The sequence below is a fragment of the Rhinolophus sinicus genome, chromosome 1, assembly GCF_057876585.1.
Source record: "Rhinolophus sinicus isolate RSI-liver-muscle chromosome 1, RSI-T2T, whole genome shotgun sequence".
Classification (NCBI taxonomy): domain Eukaryota; kingdom Metazoa; phylum Chordata; class Mammalia; order Chiroptera; family Rhinolophidae; genus Rhinolophus; species Rhinolophus sinicus.
Window position 1 is genome coordinate 120,260,892 of NC_142501.1, and position 20,584 is coordinate 120,281,475.

A 20,584-nucleotide genomic window follows, 5' to 3' on the forward strand; every position below is an offset into this window, starting at 1 on the left:
TTCTCCATTTCCTCTTTGATTCATATTTATTGTTCTTGTTATTCTTTTTTTTTTTTTTTTTAAACAAGATATCGAAGCACCAAAATGTAAATATGCTTGTTGAGTATTTCTCTGGAAAAGCTTCCCTTGGTTTTGTAGGTATAAAAAATAATCACTTCATTATAAACAGCATTTATAAGTGGTGATTCCTAAAAACGAAAACAAGAAATTATTTTGCTCATTCATGAAGTTATATAATTATAAATGAAACAAATTTCAGCAAGATGCTGAAAAATGGTTTTAGAAGAAAAATGCATCTATTACTATATTTCATTCGAAATTCAAATTCTCAAGTTGCCTTGAGAATCTTATGAAATGGAGTTTTCACTCTTCCTTCATCCATGGTTGAAACATCTCTTCTGAGCAACCTCTTTCTCACTTACTAATTATTAACTGATAGTGTAGTTCCCAAAAGGAATGGTCACAAATCAAAATATCAGCTTGGTCACAACAAGCAATAAATGACAGGAATAGTCAAGATGATTTTGAAATCATCTGATGATTTTATTTACAGATAGAATATACATTTTTAGAGGAAGTGACCATTTTTCTTTTTAAATTTAGAAGTAATTAATGGTAGAATTATAATTTTTCATTTCATCGTCCTAAATGTCATTGTATAGAAGTAAACAATCAGAGATGTTAATGAACTAATATCATTTTTATTTGGCTTTGGAAGTTGTTTTATACATTTAATATGGATATCTAAAAGAGTCTAGTGGTTCCCTTCATAAAAAATAAATATATATAATCATATTTGAAAGACCTATCCCATAATTCCACTTCAACTTATCCCAGGGGCCCCCACTCCATTCAAAGAATAGAGGTATGTGCCTCTCTGGGGCACAGAGAACTGCTTAACCATTGTCTTTTCTCCAGCTGTTTTTCTTTTTTTTTGTTTTTTTGAGTAGTGCAGGACTTCAAATATGGTGGTCAACAAATGCTTGTGTAACAAGTCTCCAGAATTACACATCTATATTTTAATTGAATTCAATCCAGGGTGTATTATAATAATGAATAAAAGTAAAGCTTTCAATATTAAAGATGTCCCAAATAAATTAGAATAACTTAATGGTGATAAGCATAATATATTTCACAATTACAATGTCTGTATATATTTCATCAAAATCCTTCTTTAAAACCTGTCATTATTTTATGCCTCTTGTATGAAGGCCAAATTTCTCAGTTGGCCAAGATGCTACAGAAACCAGTTCTAATTAGAATTTTTAAAATTAGGAAAATTATATACATCTCATTATAAAGTATCAAAAATTACAGATAAGGCAATAGTTACTCTTGACCACTGTCACCTCCCATCATTGTTTTTATCTTAAGGTAACTATAGATACTAATTTATTTTTACTTGTAAACCCTTTTATATTTATGTAATATGTATGTAGATACCACATATATCAACAAATCTAAACCATTGTATGTTTTAACCTCAGTAGTATCATACCACAAATTTTTTTCTGTAACTTAATTTTTTACTCGGAAACACATGTTGAAGGCCTTTCCATATTGGCACATAGAGATAGATATTATTTTGAACTGGCATAATAATCCAAAGTCTATGTCATCATTGATTTATTGATTCACATTTGAATTACTCCTATTCATTTTTTATCAAACCCAGCATTGAAATAAACTTTCCCACACAGGCCGTCATGTGTATGCCAATGAGTGTCTCTCTAGGGAAAATGCTGACAAGTGGGCTTAATTTCTATAATGTATGCTATTTTTTTTTAATTAATGCTATCCAGTTGGGCTGCACCAATTCATGGAACCTATCCTTTCCATCTAAATATTACTGAATTAATTATTTGTTCTCTTAAAATCCTATACTCTTATGTAGGGGGGAAAGTTTTCCTCAACCCTTATAGACCTACTACTCTTTGGACCTGGCTGAGTCTGAAAATTAAACTGAAAAAGCAGATCGATAGGAGAAAAATATATGCAACTATTTAATGTAAATTTTACGTGACATGTGAGTATTCCTTTATAAGGACAGGAAGACCTGAAGAAACAGTTAATTCTGAGTGTTTTTATGTGAGGTTTGATGAAGACTAGACAGTCATGGAAGATACACTAGGGCAAGGAGTCTGAGGGAAGTGCAGTTATCTGAGGGCCCTGAGCAAAGCCCGTCCATTCAGATTCCTCTCTGTGTCCTTTTGTCCTCGGTGATAAGGATACTCCTTTCCTCCAGATATAGGGAGGGCACCTCTATGGGAAGGCATTACGATCTGATTCAGGGGAAGATCCGAAAGTTCATCCTGCACATCCCATTTCTCAGATACCCTCAGCTTGAAACATTCAGTGTGCCAAGTTGCCATATTTTGGGGTAGCATGTTTCAAACCTCATTACAATACCAAATGTTTTCTAAGTATGCCGAACATGTTCCCATCTCCTTGATTTTGCTTGTAATATTATTAGTTTCTCAAAGTAACAAAATCTTAGGCAGCAATTATAACTGAAGTTTAGTATTACTTCAGATCTTTGTTCAAATTCTGTCTCATATTCCTGGCAGAGAAATAATGAAGTGCTTTTCTTTGATTCTCCTACTGTGTTTCCCCGAAAATAAGACCGGGTATTATATTAATTTTTGCTTCAAAAGAGATATTAGGACATATTTTCAGGGGATGTCTTATTTCTTCATGTACAACAATCTACACTTATTTAAATATAGTCATGTCATCTTCTGGAACATTGTTATAATGTACTAAATGTGTCCGTCTGGCTGATTATCTTAACTGGGGCTTATTTTTGGGGTAGGTCTTATTTTCAGGGAAACACAATAGTATCTTATACATCTCTCTTATATGTCACTACTGGTGTAGTTTAGTTGTTAATGTGTCACACCAAGTAAACTGTAAAATCTTTGATATCTGAGATCCTCCCTGATAAGCTGGAGATGCATTATTAGCTATGTCCTCCGTTGGTGGTCCTGCTTTGTGTCCTTAAGATTCCAGACATAATCTCTGTCTTTTATTTATTTATTTTTTAATCGTAGAATAACAACATAATAATGTGAGTGAATAACGAGAGCAAATAAATTATATGAGTCATTATTCAGAGTGTTAGACTACATTCAATAGATGCCTCTGAGTGCTTTAGCATAAGAATATTACTAACCACTGTATATGGTTACTAACCACTGTATATTTTACCTCATTAAATTTCTGTATATGTATACATAATATAGAAGAGTAAATATTCTGATATGAAAATGAATCATTGCCTCCAGCAGACCCATTAGGAATGAATTCCTCTCTCAATTAAATAAAGTTGTAAACCACACAGTTGATTACTCCAAAGAACACGTTTTAAATGCACATGACTCCTAATATTTCCAGTGGGAAGGCAATCCTTCAGAAGTGATGGATTTTACAACTTTTCATTAAAACGAAGTTACCTAAGGTATTAAGGTCACATCAGAAGCTGTCAAAAGAGTTATGACTTTATAAGTTTATAATTTTAATGTTCTGGTCAAAACAGTTTTCTAAAGTTAGATGGGAAGATGTGACAGATGCTAATGAGCTTCTCTACACAAAGAAATGTGATTTTCAGTTATTTACTTTTATGGTATTTTTTAATAATTTGTCTTTTTATAATTATAGTTGATTTTAGAAGCAACTGTTTTATCATCAAATGCTACCGTTGCTCTAGATGACATCAGTATATCCCAGGAATGTGAAATTTCATATGAGTTACTTCCAGGTGCGAACATAGTAAACAAAGGTGAGTTTTTTTTGTTATTAGTTTTCCAAAGTAACAAAATTGTCATTGCAATTTTAAACATTGAAATAATTAGTTCTTCTTGATGTCAAAATGTAAAATATATTAGAGTCCTTCAATAATATAGCTCACTAATACCTAATACAAAAATGTGGATTATGTCACATGTCCTTGAAAACTAAAACATGTATAATTTTATTTATTTATTTTTATTTTTAAATTGAATTTATTGGAGTGACATAGGTTAATCACATTAGATACGTTTCAAGTGTATAATTCTATAATACATCATCTATATATTGCATTGTGTGGTCACCACCCAGAATCAGTTTTCCTTCCGACACCATATATTTAACCCCCTTTATATCCTTCAACTTCCCCCCACCCTTTCTTCCTCTCTGGTAACCTCTAAACTGTTGCCTGCATCTACTTTTATGAGGTTGTTTGTTTGTTTTATTTGTTCATTTTTTTGTTTCTGTTTTATATTCTACACATAAGTGAAATCCTATGGTTCTTGTTTTGTTCTATCTGACTTACTTCACTTATTATGGTATTCTCAAGATCCATTCATGCTGATGCAAATGCCAGTATTTCATCCTTTCTTATGGCTGAGTAATGTTCCATTGTATGTATGTACAATGTATGTGTCTTCTTTATCCAGTCATCCATTGAATGACACTTAGAGTTGTTTCCATGTCTTGGCCACTGTGAATAATGCTGCAGTGAACATAGGGGTACATATATCTTTACAGATAACTGTTTTCTGATTTTCTGGGTAGATACCCAGAAGAGGGATTGCTGGGTCATATTGTTACAGGAAAATAGGGTTCGTGGCTTCACATGGGAAAGAATGCAAACATGAATGATACAGAATTTAAAGTAAAAGTAAGTTTATTTAGCAGAAAGTGAGAAAACAAGTCACCCCATAGACAGAGCGGTGGTTTCTAATTGCTAGTGAAATGGAGACGCCCTCCATTCCCCAGGCTAGGGTTTAGGTGTGTTTTCTGCTTCCATGGAAAATTCATTACTGTAGTGGGGGAAAGGAGGATAGAAGAACAACGTGAGTTTTACTATAGTAAAATGCAGGAAGAATAGAGGCAGCACAGCCTGTGTTCTCTTTCTGTGGGCTTAATTACAGGGATGGTCCTAGTGGAATCTCTAGTCTTTGGAGAGTTTGCTCTGTGTGATTGATTAATGTCTGCTTGAGTTCCGTGTCTTGAAGAATGTAGGTAGCGGGCATGGAATCCAACCGCTTAGTTCCTTCTTCTGCAAAAACAGTCCTTGTGCCCCTTCCCTATATTAAAATGCTAGCTCTAGTCTTAATTTTTTGAGGAACCTCCATAATGTTTTCCATAGTGGCTGTAACAATTTACATTTCTACCAACAGTGCACAAGGGTTCCTTTTTCTCCACAGCCTCTCCAACACTTGTCATTACTTGTCTTGTTGATAATAGCCATTCTAACAGGTGTGAAGTGGTATCTCATTGTGATTTGAATTTGCATTTCCCTTATAGCTAGTGAAGTTGAACATTTTTGCATACATCTGTTGGCCATTTATATATCTTCTTGTGAGCAGTGTCTGTTCAGGTCCTCTGCCCATTTTTTAATTGGATTGTTTGGTTTTTTTGTTGTTGTTGAGATGTGTGAGTTCTTTTTTAACTGTTTATCAGAGTTTTGTTTGCAAATATTTTCTCCCATTTGGTTGCTTGCCTTTTTGTTTAGTTAATGGTTCCTTTTGCTGTGCAGAAGCTTTTTAGTTTGATGTAGCATATATATTTTTAAAAAGGTAAAAATATTATATGTCACAGTCTAGATATTAGGCTCTCTTCCAATAATCTATACTGTGGCTAAATTTGTCACATACAAGTATTTTAATTATAAAAATTATGAAAGAATTTTAATTATTTTGCATATTTTAAAGCACTATAAAGATTCAATTCTATTTTAATTTCGTTTGGCACTTCAAATGAATATATAATGAAATTCATGTTTCAGAATTACCTAGGATTTAAAAAAACTTATTGTGTTTAGAAATGTGACTAAAGCCCAACCAGAAATTTAATTCTTGACCCTAAAATTCTGTTTAACTTCAAAACATGGTATACTCAAGTAACAGGTGGAGTTTGGCTAATTCTTTGACTGAATATTTTATAGAGAATTTCAATTAAGGGTCAGAAATATTGTCATAAAAATGGATCCCAAATACTGAAATACGCATTTTTTTGAAAGTCAAATATACATTTTTGAAACTCTAACCATTATTTAGGTTCTGCAAATGCACTGAAACAACATACATCGTGCCTGCAGTTACTTTGGCATGCTAACACTGATGGGTGTTTCCTTCTGACCATTCCTACTCCCTGTGTCAATTAGTAGACAGTATTAAAAGTGTTGCCTGAGAACAGTCACACTTCATTTTTTCTTTATCTGTATAGATGAAAAATATTCACATGTGGCAATCAGGCACATCATATATTTTAAAGTTATGTTTCCTTAAACAACACAGTAAGTGGGAAAGTTGCATTATTATAGGAGCTAAATATATTGATCAAGGATGATATCAGAGAACAATTCTGGATTGAGAACTGGATTAAAGAACTTTTAATTAAAGGTCTTTTATTAAAGTCATCTTTCATTGGAAAGATTGTATAACTCCATGTACCAACTTTATATTATGTTAACATGTAATTACTTTATTCAGAATGTGTGCCCTGAACGTATAATAAACCTTTCTAAGCTCTGTGCGTATGTGTGATTCTGATAGACATCGAGGAATGCAAAGCAGCAGACTTAATGACTAATGAGTTTTTGAGGGTTAACCAGCATTGCCTCGTTTCTGTTATTTAATTAAACATTTTCCTTCTCCTAATCGAATACCACATCACCCGAATTGGAATCGTAGAAAGGCATTAAAGTTGACATTGAAGAAAATGTAATTGGAGGCAAAAGTGTGGCTAAGAGTTTTAATTTATCACTAAAATTAACCTTAGCAGAAGTCTCAGAGTACTTGATCTCACTTACAGAGAATTCTTTTCATACATTAATTCAAAACTCGTTTATGTGTGCTTCAATCTGAACACCAGCTCAATTGGATATAGTAAAATTCTAATTAGACTAAAATTTTATGAATTATTTCTGAAATTGGTTTTACACACACACAAAAAACATTTCTTACTGCTTTTGCAAATTTGTCCAGAAAGTAGGATTTGTCCATAATAGGATCTCCTTTATGGAATTTGGTATTACTACCAGGCAGAAGTTTAGGGACAGGACTGCAAGGAGAGTTAAAAACTATGCCAGGTTTCACTGGTAGTGAATTATGTTCGATCTGAGGGGGCGGAATGGCCAGAAATTTACCTGGACCCTGTACTTGAATTACAGCTTTGGAAAGCTTTGCTTGGCTGCACCAATCTGCAACCCCACCAACAGTGCTAGTGGTACAACCCTTCAGAGCACTCCTCAGAGCGTTAGCCTTATGTTTACATTTTTTTATTAGTTTAAGGTATACAAAACAATGTAATACTTAAACATTTACACCCCTCACAGAGTGATAACCCCCTACCCCATTCTACTACCCCTCTGACATCATATATAGCTGTTACGATTCCATTGCCTCTATTCCCTAGGCTGTACTCCATATCCAGTGACCATATATATAATTATAGTTGACATTCAATATTATTCAGCTTCAGCTTCAGGTGTACAGTGCAGTGGTCAGGCATCTACACCATCCATGAAGTGGTCTCCCTAATAAGACAAATGCCCATCTGACACCCTACAAAATCTTTACATTATTGATTATATTCCCCAAACTGTCTTTCATATACCCCATGGTAATATTGTGGCTACCAATTTTTGCTTTCTGATCTCTTTACCTTCTCCTCCATCCCATCCCCCTCCCATCTAAAAACCATCAGTTTTTTCTCTATATCTCTGATACTATTTCTGTTTAGTTTGCTCATTTATTCTGATCTTTAGGTTCCACATATAAGTGAGATCATATGGTATTTGTCTTTCTCTGTCTGACTTATTTCACTTAGCATAATGTCCTTTAGGTCCATCCATCTCGTTGCAAATGGTAAAATTTCATTCTTCTTTACAGCCGAGTAATACTCTATTATATAAATGTACCACAGTTTCTTAATCCATTAGTCTGCCAATGGGCATTTCAGTTGTTTCCACGTCTGTGAATAGTGCTGCAATAAATATAGGGGTGCATATATTTGTTCAAATTAGTGTTTTGGATTTCCCTGGGTAGATACCTAAGAGTGGAATTGCTGGGTCATAAGGTAGTTCCATTTCCAGTTTTTTGAGATACCTCCATACTGATTTCCATAGTGGCTGCACCAATCTGCAATCCCACCAACAGTGCACGAGGTTTTCCTCTTTTCCACATTCTCGCCAACACTTCTTTGTTGATTTATTAAGGATAGCCATTCTGAATGGAGTGAGGTGGTATCTCATTGTGGTTTTTATGAGCATTTCTCTGATGATTAGTGAGGTTGAGCCCCTTATGTTTACTTTTGCAGCAGCACACACGCAATGAAAATAGCAAATTGTACTCTGATTTGTACAATGTTTACTTTTATCCAGTTTCTTTATCCTAAGCATAATTAAAAATTAGTGTTCCTGAAACAATTATGCATTCTCTTTATTTATTGAAGAAGAGGATGTTTTCTCCTCTCCATTTCTTAATTTTAAAGGTGGATGTGTGCCACATGAGGATGCAGGCTGTATTGCATCCAGCAAGGTGTGTGATTTTTCCATCTGATGGCTCAAATGAAGCAGATGAGGCCAGTGGTGATGAGTCAGTACGTTAGTCACTTAGTTGCTTTGTGTGACATTTAGTCATTAGTACTTAGTTACTTGGCTAAGATTTATGTGCACATATTTACTCTCTGAACATAAAGTGCATACTACTCAAGTAAGGGGTTTTTAATGTAGGCAGTCAGAATTGAGTTCACGTACAACTGAAAAGACTTGCAGTTGAAAGCAAACAAGATTAGCTTTAAAACAGTAGCAATGAATGAAGATATGTTACTTTCAGTCTTGCTGTGATGGAGTACAGAATTTGGAATAAATGCAAGAAAGAACTCAAAAGACAAGGACAACTTTATATTACAAATATTCCCTTATTAAATTCTTTCTGCTATCATAAGAATGCTTACTCTTATTCTACACCATTGCCATTCCAGTATAATTAATGGCAGAGGATTGCATAATGCTTCAGAATGTATTTTTCAAACTGTAGTGCATTAATCAATAAATTGGTCATAAAACAATAGATTGTGGCCAGTTCTATAATTTTTTTAATTTTTGAGGGTCCCCTTTAAGTTTCTTCTTTTTCAAGGCCATGTATCTATTCTTTCTGTATTACACCTGTATTGCTCTAATGTTATCCTAGCATCCCTGGAAAATTAATAAAGAAGGAAAACAAAGGGAGTGTTGGTGGTGGATAAGCTTTGGCAAAAGTACTTAAATAACTGCTATTAAAGATAATGAAGACAGATAAGAGGGAAGGTTACAGAAGTATCACATTGTATTGATCTCCCCCCCATACCTGAAATGAAACTCAAGATAGTTGTAAGTCAAGAAAATGGCAGGCGGGGGAGGGGAAGCATGGACATATTCGTGGGTGTGATGAGGCTCAGAATTGGAGAGCATCTCCACAATCCATGCAGAACACAGATCAGATTGTTGAGAAAAATCAAGGCCATTGATGGGTTTTGATACATTGCCAATGTCGCCAAGCTGTGACTCACCACACACCTTTATTGAGTGCTCTGTGCCAAGAGATTCAGTAAAGAATAAAGCATGATTGTTCTCCTCAACTAACATAATCTATTAGGTAAGAAACACTTTGTGATTAGTAGTGTCGCATTGTAATTATAACTAGAACAGAGGTGTAAAGAAAGTGCTATTTTACCTGTGAGGAGGTAGAGAATGTTTTTTATTGAAGGTAGATAATTGCTCAGCAGGAATTTCTTAAAATGTTTTCTGGGTTTTGTTTTGTTTTATTTTGTTTTGTTTTGCTATTTCAGAAAAGTTACCTATTGAAAGTTATGCTGGAGATGAACAGTTCTAAGCCTGTCTCTGATATACATTAGGACTGCTACCAAATGTACATTAGGGACGTTATCTGATAAACTCTTTTAATGATCAGAACAGGCACTATTACCCTTATTTACAGACTTTCTTATCATTTAGTGTCCATTTAGGAAATAAAACAACACAACTGGAAATTTGAACGAGGAAGACTCTCTATAAAAAATTATTACATGGTAAAAGGTAGCTACCTACAAAAAGAGGTAAAAGAGAACAGTAAAAAGGAAAGGAACAGCAAATGTAGGGAACAGCTTGTACACCCAGGGCTGAGATGGAGAATCCAAGGGCAGAATACATTTGGATAACTGTACCCTCCCCCAACCCAACACTGAGATTTAGACTTTATTGGGGAAGGTGTGACTGGGACCCACTGGAATGTGGGGGAATTTGCTGGGATGCTGTGGGCTAGATTTGGATCACTGCTGGTGGGCCAAAGGAGAAGTTATCTACTAGGATGCCTGCACTGCTTACCAAAGGGTGACTAGACAGTGGGTCACTTTACATTGCTGGCAGCTGTGGGCAAGAGAGAAAAAAAAAGTTCCCTGGAACCAAAAACAGACACTCCTTCCTGTACTATGCTTTGTGGTATCCATCCTGTGCTCCTATGGACAGAGCCTAACTTCATGTGAGCTGGTCAAAAGAGAAATGTTTGCAGGGTTCAGCTCCAGTATCTCAAAGCCGGGCAAAGAAGGAAAGATTTGGAGCTGAGACACATACATTTATAACTAGCACCCTTGCCTAATGTCTCGTTTGTAATTGGTGGAACCCCGTTTTAAATGCAGGTTATCTGTCTCCAGAATTCCTCTTCTTGACCACACAATATTAGCCTTTCTGTCCTTTCAAAGTCATCATTAAATTGAGAATGACACTTGACAGAAATGAAGAGTTGCCATCGTGATCAGATTAAGCAACAGAAACTTTGAAGCCAGAGGTAAAGATTTCACTTTTTGGAGGAGAAATCAAGCCCTTTGGTTGTCATGCCCTAGGATGTCAGATGATAACAGGAAATTCTGCCTAGAAGTTTAAATGATTAATATCCTTAAATAAAATAAAACTTAATCCTTTCCCTTACGTAATTATTTCTTTAATCACAGTACATTTCATAAATCTGAAATGTGGTAAATTGCCTTCCATTCCTAGAGTGTGTTTCAGGGACTTAAAAGATTGTTTTACAGACATGAAGAAAATATGGAGATCATTATTGGTGACCAGAGTGAAATGAGTTCAAAATTAACAAGTACACTCCAGTTCTCTAGAGTCTTCATTTTCACTTTTTTGCCTGACTTTTCTGCAGAGCTAATTTTATACTGGGGACCTGTTTTTGCATAGAAATGCTAATTGTTCATCCCATTTTTATGAATCTGCATTCATGGTTCTGGTAGTGAATTGAGATGAACTAAAGGCACAACGAGAAATTCTGAGGAATAAGAGGAGTCTTAGGTCTTCACTGCAACAAGGAGGGAGGAAGGGCATGCATTTTAGGCTGAGCATGTACGTCTAACATTGCACTAACCAACATATCAATTTCCCCATAGAGAATTTAATTGCCTGAAAAAAGTTGTTTTTTGCAAGGGGAAAAAGACAATACCACCATCAAGATTTCTTTTTATAAATAATAAATCATCCTTAAAAGGAACATTGATGTCCTGGAATTTTAAATATTTAATATTTTGATGCAATTTATTCCGATTTTCTCGTTTTCACAAACATCACTAAACCAACTTGATTTAATGATAATGGCCTACCTCAAAGGAATTGTTAAACTTACTAAGAATTTATGTGTTTAATGCGTCTGAAATATCTTCAAACCTTTTGGGAAAAAAAATATGTTTTAATCCATTTTGGTAAAAGAGAGAAAAAAATTATTGCATTAAAAAAAGTTCGGGATATATAAAGATTATGACATTTTCTAGAGTTTTGATAACCTTGAATGATATAATTGAATGTTTCTATATTCATTTATATCATAACATAAAACTACAATTATTTAAATTGAAACCTAGGTGTACAGGTTTTCAAGGAGCTCCCTTCCTTCCTTCCTTTCTTCCTTCCTTCCTCCCTCCCCCACCTCCTTTCTTCTTTCCCTCCCTCCTTCCCTCTCTCCCTCCATCTCTCCCCAACCTCCTTCCTTTCTTCCTTCTTACTCTCCCTCCCTCCTTCCTTCCTTTCATTTGTGGACAGTTAAAGATACCACACACTGGCTATGATGTTAAATTAAGTTTCTCCAATATTTATTCACGGTAACGGAAGAACTGAAGTACTTACACAGCAGGCCAGATCCAACATCTCAGCACAATTTCCTTTGGCCTTCAGACGCTAACAGGTTTAGCTTCAGGGTAAAGCGTTAGCAGAATTTCTGTCTGAGCCTGGGAGAAACATATCAGAAACGTCCATGCCAGAGTGATTTTATACCAGGTTTGTGTTGGGGTTTATGAAGAACTTTGACAAATAATCTGTATGTTTTCTATTAAGAGAATGGTTAAAATTATCTCAGTATCTCAGCTCTCAAGGACAAACCTGAACTTGGCATCCGCAGGACAAACCCTATCAGGATTTGGGGCCCGAGTGGGAGGCAGAGAGTAGAATCAGTGCCCGGGTGTGTTCAAACAATTCCACTTTCTGATAAGTCCATTTCCCCTGCATAGGTTATTTGAAATCAATATGGCTCTGTCATCATTTTTAAGGACATCTCTTTATTTTTCTTAGATTAAAATGGTTAGTCTGAATTATTTCTTTAGACTAGGAGCTAAAATTGAATTTTTGGTGTAAATGGTTATTTAATGACACTCACTGCATTTTGCCTTTTTTTTTTGGCTAACGGCTTATTATGTTAATAAACAGTCATATCAGCAAAGTAGAAGGGTTCAACTTTCACTGTGCAGTTTGAAATTTGCTTTCACTTCTCTCAGGGTCATGAAGATACCATTTAGAAGTTCCCATTATTGCGAACAAATATTTAGTTTTCTATAAGACTAAAACTGCTAATATTGCTTTACATAGTGGTTGCTTTTGTTTCAGAAAGTAACTTATAAATGAAGATTTCATGTGTCACATAGTATCAGTGATACATTTTTTACAATGTCCACATTGGATAAACAGGACACACACACACACACACACACACACACACACACACACACCAGTATGCCTATAAATAATTTTTTTCCAGTCTACACTATGTAATGTAGATGAGAAAGCCAACTCTGTACTTTGTAAATATATTTTAAATAGTCTCAAATAACATTTTCTGAGTTCTATAATTTATTTCTCTCTAAAAACTATTTAGTCTGAAATGCCTGTCCTTTGTTTCTCTAAAAATAGATCTGAACAATTTCTCATTTTCTTCTTTTCTCTCTGCTCACGGAAAGAAACACTGGCTTAGTATCAATAAAGCCTAAGCAAAAACAGGTCATACAGTATAGGAAAAAAGGAGTGTCTTCTTATTGTTCTGTTTTACTTTTTCAAACTTAGATACGGGTTGTATACTTTTCCCAAACTACTGTATCTCGTGTGAATCTTTAATGCATGGATTCATAAAAATGGGATGAAGAATTAGCATTTCTGTGAATAAACAGATCCCTAGTATAAAATTAGCTCTGCAAAAGAAGCAGGCAAAGAAATGAAAATTAAGACTCTATAGAATTGCAGTTCTTTTGCTAATTTTGAATGCATTTCGCTATGGTCATGGGTCTATTGCCAAAACAGTGATCTCCATGTTTTGTTCATGTCTATAACACAGTCTTTTAAGTTCCTGAGATACACTGTAATTTTTTAAGTCAATTCAGAGGTTTCAGATTTATGAAATATATTGTGATTAAAGAAATAATGTGTGGTTAAGAATTTGGATTCTTGAGCCAGATTGCCTGGATTTAAAATGGGGTTCCTCTAGTTACAGACAAGACACCATTAAGCAAGTGTACCGTTTATACAGTCATTGTGTCTCAGCTCCAAATCCACCCTTTTTGCCCTGCTTTTAGTGAGTTACTAGAGCAGGACTGTGTAAACATATCTGTTTTGACTAGCTCACACATTGTTAGGCTTTGTTAGTAGAGAGCACAGGATGGATACCACGAAGCACAGTAGAGGAGGGAGCGTCTCTTTTTGGTTCTGATGTACCATTTTTTTCTTGAGGCATCCTGGTGGATGATTTCTTTCTTGGCCTACTGGCTGTGTGTGTGAATGTGTGTGTGAGTGTGTGTGTGTTCTAATTAGGACTCTTTTTTCCCCACATATTTTATGAAAAAATGTTTTCGAGAAGGTATTTTTTGGTGACGTTGGACATATTTAAACTTAAATAGAAATTTAAAGCCTTCCTAAAATAATGCATCTCTCTGAATTGCCACAAATTACTTTTTAGTTTAATAAAAGCTGTGAAAATACGCTGCTAGTTTACATCTCATTCTCTTTTTTATAGGTCTGACTACAAGGGAAAAAAGCATCTCAGAATAAAGCTAAATTTGCTAATTATTGATCATCTTACATTTTTATGAAATGCGTATTGGTAAAAAAAATAAGTCTTTGTAGTAAAAAGATGAGTTAATTTTTCTTAGTAAACGGAATTGTTATTTTTCATATTGCCCTCAAATTATAATCTAGACACTGTTTTCCAGTCAAAAACCAACCAAACAAACAAATAAAAACTCCCTAGACAGAAGTAATTGTAAAATACTGGGATGGGAAGTTGTTTCTGGTGAAGGCTCATCATTTCTGTGACATAAAACCAATACGGGGAGAAAAAGTCCATTCATTCTCATTATGGAGCCATTGATCACTGAGGGAAACAAAGAGAAAAATATTTCTGTAGACAAGTAAAATCTGGTAAACAACCCATGATATTTTGATCAATATGTTCCATAGATAATTATATTGTTAGATTAAAGAAATTCATGAGAGTAGAGATAAAATAATAGACACTATAGTAGGTATAAAAAAGAAATAATTCATTTTTTCAGTTGAAAATTCTATTGAGAATATAACCTGTGTATTTATTAAGAAAGTCATGTTCTATGATTAAGATTAAATTTCACTAAATTATGCTGTTAATGGTGTCTATGGTAAAAGTGGATTTTGTGTGGGTGGCATTACTTTGAGCTCATTTTGGATTTTATTTTTCAGCAAGATCATTGTTCTTCTTCACTCTGAAAATTTTAGAAGTGTCTTTTTTTGTTTGTAAGCTCATACTATGTCAGTCCTTCTCTTTTCTCTCACATTTACTTCTCTTGTTCATTTTGTTTCTGTTTTCAGCAATGTGTATGCTGAGAAGTATAAAGAGGCATAATGATCCTCCCCCATTCAACACCAAGTTTTCTTGACAATCTGCGTCTGTTGCCTATAGAACTCTGCCGCTACATACAGTGTAATTTCCATTTCCTTCCAGTGGTGATGTAAACCTGTCTCTTTGGGGCACAGATTTAGATACCTGAAAGACTGTATTATAATAATATAAATACTACCACACACTTCTACAGCTCTTATTTTGTATCTGGCATTGTTTGAAATGTATTTATATGTATTAACTAATTTATAGTGAAGAAAAGTGAGTCATAAAGAGAATGGAATTCTCGGTCCTTTCTGTGCTCACACTGTTAGTTCAGGGTAGAGGTGGGTAGGTAAAGTGAATCTCAAAGTTGATTTTAGCTTTGCCACTAAATTTTCCAGGGTGATTAATTTGTAAGATTCTCAAATAATGTAAACCTCTTCACACCCATAAGCATTTAGAAGATAAGCTTTACAATAGGTTATTATTTCTTAATTTCCGGTGGCTATATTTCAAGAGAGTTTGAGTGTTTCCATCATTTAGCTAGGTTTGTATAGTAGACATGTAAGGAGTTTTTCTTTTAGGGAAAAACGATGCAGTGAGAGAATCTAAACACACGTGCATAAAAGAGGCTGGTTAATAATTATAATAATGATAATGATAATAATAATAAGAATTTAACATCTGCTAAAAGTGTGTAGAACCTGCAAATATATTTAGTATATTTGCACTGCTAATTACAATTTACAGAGAAGATAGAAAATATACATAAACATATAACTGATAAAAAAAAAAAAAGCTAGTTTTATTCCATTGGCAATAAGATGCATCTCTGATAGGCAAGGATATGACTCTAAGATAAGAAGCATAAGGGGAGGTTTAATGAAAACTTTGGCAATAAAGATATTTCTTGACTTCAGTTAAAGATTCCATAAGGCACAGGGGAAGTTGGCTAGAAGCAGAGTTTAAATTGCAGAATCAAATTGTTGATAAAAGTAAGAGTGAGGTAGGTTGGCTAGAAAAGTTTTTACCTGGGGTATAATTTTGTATCACTGGAGTAAAGCAGTGGGTATTTTGGAAGGGTGTCTAGAAATAGGAGAATAGGAAGCAAACACTTGCTGTCCTCAGGGCTACTTCATTCATTCAGTAAATATTTAACAAACACTATAGTTGGCTGTACAGCTGTTTACAGAATGAATAAGACATATATGGTCCCTGCCTTCATAGAGATTCCAATCTAGTGGGTAGAACTACAATATACTAATACATACATAATTCCAATTTTGATGAGAAGTATTTAGGAGTTACAAAGTGGCCTGTAATAGTTCTAGATTGACTCAATGATTGATCCTAGTATGGAGATATCAAGATTTTTAAAATGTAATTTTTAAATTAAGTGTTAATTTTTTAGAGCAGTTTTAGGTTCACAGAAAAATTGAGAGGAAACTATAGAAGTTTCCCTTGTACCCTCAACTCCCCACATGCATAGCCTCCCCCATTATCAACATCCACCACAAAAATGGGACATTTGTTACAATTGATAAACCTACACTGATGCAGCATAATCATTCAAGTCCATAATTCACATTAGGGTCACTCTTGGTGCTCTTCATTTTATGGGTTTGGACAAATGTATAATGACACGTATCCATCATTATGGTATCACACAGTGTAGTTTCATTGCCCTAAAAAAATTTGTGCTCCATCAATTCATCCCTCCCCAACTGCTGGTAACCACTGACCTTTTTACGGTCTTCATGGTTTTGCCTTTACCAGAATGTCATATAGTTGGAATCATACAGTATGTAGTCTTTCCAGATTGACTCCTTTCAGGTCAAAACATGCATGTAAGGGCTCTCCATGTCTTTTCATGGCTTGATAGCAATTTCTTTTAATCACTGAATAGTATTCCACTGTCTGGATGTATCACAGTTTATCCATCACCTACTGAAGGACATCTTGGTGGCTTCTAGGTTTTGACAATTATGAATACAGCTTCTAGAAGTATAAACATCCATGTGTAGGTTTTTGTGTGGACATAAGTTTCAACTTCTCTTGGTAAATGTCAAGGAGCACCTTTCTATACATTTTTAAGTCTTTTTGTGAAGTCAAAATAATCAGCTGAGACTTTTCCTTTGTACACTTTATATTTACTCCTTAGAAATCAACCTCTGTAGGGATCATCCAGAACCATCAAAGAAGTGGTAAGACAGTGAATCTGAAATGAGACAGGGTCTGGATACATATTTTTTTCCCCTCACAAGGTTCCTTGACTCCTACATGATTTAATCTTCTTTTGCGTGAATGAAAAAGCTGTGAAAATGACAGCAAAGGATGATGGGCCTATTTATCAGCCCATGAAATGCCCCTTGCATCCTCTCCCCGGGGCAACTACTGTAATTACATTTACATAACTAATTGAGGCCACAAGGGTAATTATACATAAAATAATTAAAAGCTGCTGTGGAGTCACTTGCTTTTCTATCTATAGCTATAGAATAGACATGCATAATTTTTAGAAATCCTGTGTCTGAATCCTGTTATGTATATAAGAGCCCCTAGTCCAAAGCTTGGTACCCAATACTCCCTTAGTAAATGAAAGCTGCAATTGTTATTGCAAATTGTGGTCATTCTGATGATGACGTAATTGAGAAATTTGGTAAGGATGCTCCAGAAAAATGGAAAAATCTTTGAATCTCAGTTATTAAAATATAACCAGGCTATTGTCTTTCTGTCAGAAATTATATATATATATATATATAACATATACATGTATATATGCATAATTTTCCAAACCTCTTTTCTTTTAATGAGGTCTATATTTGATTAATAGCTAACTAGAAGATTAATTTCATCTTGATTATTACATCTGTGATCAAAGTGCATTTTTAAATGTGTATAGAAATGTGAATATGTAATAACAAAGTATACTATAGTATATTTGAATTTTAACAGCATAAACATCTGTTAAAAATTACTCTTTTAAGGGCCTTAGAGAACAATAAAATTGCTGCAGTAGTTTCCAAATTTTACTACCATTTGAATATCCATTTATTTCCACAGCAGTATCTCCCTGGATAGCAGGTGGTAAGGTTCCCTTTCTAGGTAGCTATGTGGGATAGATATTACACAGTAACACTAATTTGTTTCCTTTTCATATTTGTATAAGAAGCACTCCTGTATCCTGTTTTTAAGATTGTGTAAAATAGGAATCAAAAGTGTTTGTTTCCTCAGGGATTTAAATGGAATTTATGTATGTTTATGGGTTACTTGTATATTATGTATTTGTAAATAGAGATGGCCTTTAAAAATATAGACTTAAATATTCTTAACATATATCCCTAACTTGTCATATTTATCATTATTATTATTTTCCTTTAAGTGACATTTAATATTTCACTACAGTTATCTGAACTTTATTTGAGCAATCTGTATTCTAAATATAGCAGTACTTTCTTCATTTTGCTGATTTCTAATTGTCTATATATACTGAAATACAGTCATCCCTTGCTTATTAAAGTTGACTCAACATTTTTAAAGTATTTATTTTTAAATGTATTCATACGTTCTCATTGACTTTTGATAAAATTTGAAAGTATTCTGTTGGGGCCAGGAAACTTGACAGAAAACAAATATATTTTGAAAATCAGATATTACATATTAACTATAAAAATCTAGAAAATATTTGTAATAATACCATTCACCTCACAATCCTCCTGTGTAGTAGTAGCGTTTTCAAAATTGAAAATGACTTATCATTAGGTTAACATGTCCTTACAGTTTTAAATTTTACAATCTCATTGAATGACATACTTTATACTTTTGTCCCTTAAACTTACTTCCTAAGTTCTTTTGCAAAGGAACATCGAGGTAGTTTATTACTATATGCTTGGATCAAAATAGCCTTTGATCAAGAATCCCAAAGTAATAATCATCAATGAGAATAAACCTCATTTTGCATCGGGATGTGTAATGACAGCCACACTAAGCAAATTCAGATTATGCCTCTTTGGTTTATCCTGTTTCTCATCTAATGACATTTAACAGTTATTGTCAACAGCTGCAGAAAGAATATTAGACTAGGAGTCAGAATATTTAGATTTCAATCCCTCTCAACAACTTCCTAACTATATGACCTTGGTTAAGTTAATAACTTCCCTAAGCCTCCCTTTCTTTCTCTGTAAAATAATAATAATAATAATAATAATAATAATAAGTCTTCCCCATAGGGATATTGTGAAAGATCTAGATTAAAGCATTAAGAGTACAGGATGTAGTATGTAGGGTATTCACTGACTATTAGCTGTAATATTACACTGTTATTATTATAACTTGTCTTTCTTTCCCTTTCTCTTCTTTTCTGCATATTTACCTGAAAAGTAGGTCAAATTATTCTGCCCTGCACAGATTAAACAATGCATACAATGCTTTGGGAAATCCTAAGGTCTATAAAAATTGGAGGTGAACAGTAATCAAATATAATGGATCTAGACTTTTCAAATACTAAACTTTTTTAGAAGTAGCTACTTCCATGGTTTGGTGTAAAATATTCTATAGGAATAATTAAGCTTTCCAGATGATATAATAGAGGCAGAGAAACTAACATGAATATCAGAATAAATTAAGCAGACCCTGGCAATTCTATAAGCAATATGGCTGAATGACGCTGTTTCTTAGAAAGAACATTAAGAAAAAAAATGAATTTTTTGAATTGATGATTTTGCTTTATCAATTTTTAGTATGATAAACACAACCTTAGGTTTTTTTAAGATCAGAATGGGTCATTTTTTTCCCCTCAAGTGTGTCCTTTCACGTACTTAGAGAAGCCTAACGAGGTGCTTTCCATTCAGCTTTTTAAAGTGTGCACTTTGGAGAGCCAACCTGAGAGCCATGTTTTTGTTCTTCAGTTTCTAAATGTGACTTTGAAACAAATAGCTGTGGATGGTTTGAAGCACTTAGTGGTGACCACTTTGACTGGGTATGGAGCTCGAGAAGTAACCTTTCTGCCGATTTTGGGCAACAGGCCCCATCCCGTGATCATACTCACAACACAGCTCAAGGTAAGAAACATGCAGAGGCTCTTTGTAATTACTTCAGTTTACCTTTTCCTCAGTTCTGAGACCAGAAAGAGAAGCGGAGAGTGTTCTATGTTACCACAACAAATAGTAGGACAGTTGAATATTGTTAATTATACTTACGTTGTCTGCATGGAATTATTCATTTATGGATGGTGGAGATATAGTATAGATATATTTTTCGCTGAAATTATCAATTATTTTTGGCATTTTTTACACATAGGCATAGATCATACTTTAATATTTATAAGAGCAAATTTGACTAATGATCATTTTTATTGATTTTTAATTGTTGTAGTCTTAATTTTAGTTAGACATGGAACTTACCTAGTGTAGAATTAAGAGACAGTTGTTTCACTTTAGAATTCAATA

At 34.1% G+C, this 20,584-nt stretch overlaps 1 protein-coding gene across 1 annotated transcript in view; it reads left to right on the forward strand.

Moving 5' to 3' along the window:
* MALRD1 (MAM and LDL receptor class A domain containing 1) overlaps positions 1–20,584 on the forward strand; it is a 544,472-nt gene that overhangs the window by 86,727 nt on the left and 437,161 nt on the right. Inside the window, exons 14-15 of the mRNA XM_074324842.2 lie at positions 3,658–3,778; positions 20,045–20,197. Of these exons, the coding sequence (XP_074180943.2) occupies positions 3,658–3,778; positions 20,045–20,197 (274 nt within the window). The remainder of the gene's footprint in view (positions 1–3,657; positions 3,779–20,044; positions 20,198–20,584) is intronic.